We start from the raw sequence: 1,679 nt of genomic DNA, 5'->3' as shown, positions 1-1,679 counted from the left end.
TTGTATTTTTTATTAAAAGGTTAAAATTAAAAGATATTGCTATGTTTTGTGGAACTTTTTCTTAATTCAAATTTTTTTTCAAATTCAGCAGTTTAATTGTCAATAGTCGAATTTTCTATATAATGAACTGTTGCATTTTCAACTATACTCCGGAAAATTTCATAATACTAGCTACCAGTGTCAAAACATTTATTCTAATTTTACTCTATTGATTTAAGTTACATATCGTTAGAATTGCGAAAAAACGTAGATTCCAAAATAACATTTTTTTATTGCTGATTGCAAAACTAGAACATTTTTAGGTTTGGTATTTTATTCCTCATTTGGACAATGAGGCCCACCGCTGTTTAGGCTCGACACAGCGCTCTCACTCAGTCAGAGACGTAAGGAGAAGTTGATTGGAGAGGGTTAGACGAGCCGGGCGACTGCAATCAAATGAAAATTGCCCTTTTTGTCGGTCATTTATTCCAGGTAAAGAGAGTTGAGAGAAGGGGAAATAGGAGAAGTAAGCGAGGGAAAATCAGGGGATGGAAAGGAGAAATGGTTGGAAGTAATGGAAGAAAAACATTGGAAGCGTTCGAGAAAGAGGAGATGGAATGTAGGAAAAGTGAGATGAAGAGAAGAAAAATAGTACAAATTATTAGAAACGAATGTGTGTAGGGGAGGGGAATTTATGGCTGCAAAAGGAAGTAGGGGGAAATCCGTACCAGCTGGTAAATCAAAAGGAGAGGAAGGTAAAGGAAGAAGTTGGGAAAAAGTGGTGTGAAGGTTAACTTAAGGGGAGGGAAAGTATAGATAAAGGTTTAAACGACCTAATTACTTTCTTCACAACTACCCTCCACTTATTTCCCATAATTGCTCATACATCCTTTTCATCCATTTTCCATCACTTTCCTCCTTTTCGTTATTATTCCTACCGTTATTTCTCCTCAAAATATGGTAGGAAGAAAAGTAGGCTGTTCCTACCATTTTTTTTCACTGCCTCTTCAACGAAAAACTACGACGGACGGAAATACACACAACTGAAAATATGAGGGTTTTACTAATTAATATTTTTATTATTTAGAAATAAGAAAAAAATAGGTTCAAGGTATTTAGGCTAGTTATAACAAGTATATAAGTACTATTTCGTAATTTTTTTTATTATTCCAGTCCGACTTACTGCAGAAACAGATGAAGATTTTCCAGCAGAAGTACAGAAACAAACAAGAAAGAATATTGGAACTGGCAAATCTCCTTGAAACCTTGGCACAATTCAACGTAAACGTAGAGTCCGTTTGTCAAAATGCAGCAGAAGGTGCGTCCAATCGGCAATTTAGAAACCGACTCACCATCGAACAAAGCCATATTTTTATACAGTTATGAGAAATTTCGAGGAGCACGATATCGTTCATGTTGAAAAGATGCGAAAATTGCGGCAGTTAACTTGGGAGGCAGGGCAGATCAAGTTTCAGGATCAGGAGCAACTTCGTATTCAAAATTCAGTTTTGAGGGAAATAGTGAAAAGCCTAAAGAAAAAGGTAAATTTAGAAGATTTAAATTTAGCAGAGTAAAATAATTTTCCTGCTGGATCTAAATACAGTCTGTCAAGTTAAAGCGTGGGTGCCTTTACTCGCAGTCGGTAAGGTGTATCGACATGATTTTGGTGTCAAAATATTAAGAAGAGCTCCCTCTTTCAT

At 35.9% G+C, this 1,679-nt stretch overlaps 1 protein-coding gene across 1 annotated transcript in view; it reads left to right on the top strand.

The window, feature by feature from the left end:
• Positions 1 to 1,679, top strand: part of LOC117169513 — a 46,497-nt gene that overhangs the window by 20,229 nt on the left and 24,589 nt on the right. The window contains exons 4-5 of the mRNA XM_033355929.1: positions 1,153 to 1,297; positions 1,360 to 1,520. Coding sequence (XP_033211820.1) covers positions 1,153 to 1,297; positions 1,360 to 1,520 — 306 coding nt within the window. The remainder of the gene's footprint in view (positions 1 to 1,152; positions 1,298 to 1,359; positions 1,521 to 1,679) is intronic.

This window comes from Belonocnema kinseyi, chromosome 3 (assembly GCF_010883055.1).
Source record: "Belonocnema kinseyi isolate 2016_QV_RU_SX_M_011 chromosome 3, B_treatae_v1, whole genome shotgun sequence".
Taxonomy (NCBI): Eukaryota; Metazoa; Arthropoda; class Insecta; order Hymenoptera; family Cynipidae; genus Belonocnema; species Belonocnema kinseyi.
Note: the sequence above shows the minus strand (reverse complement) of the source record. Positions and strands in the feature narration are given on the sequence as shown.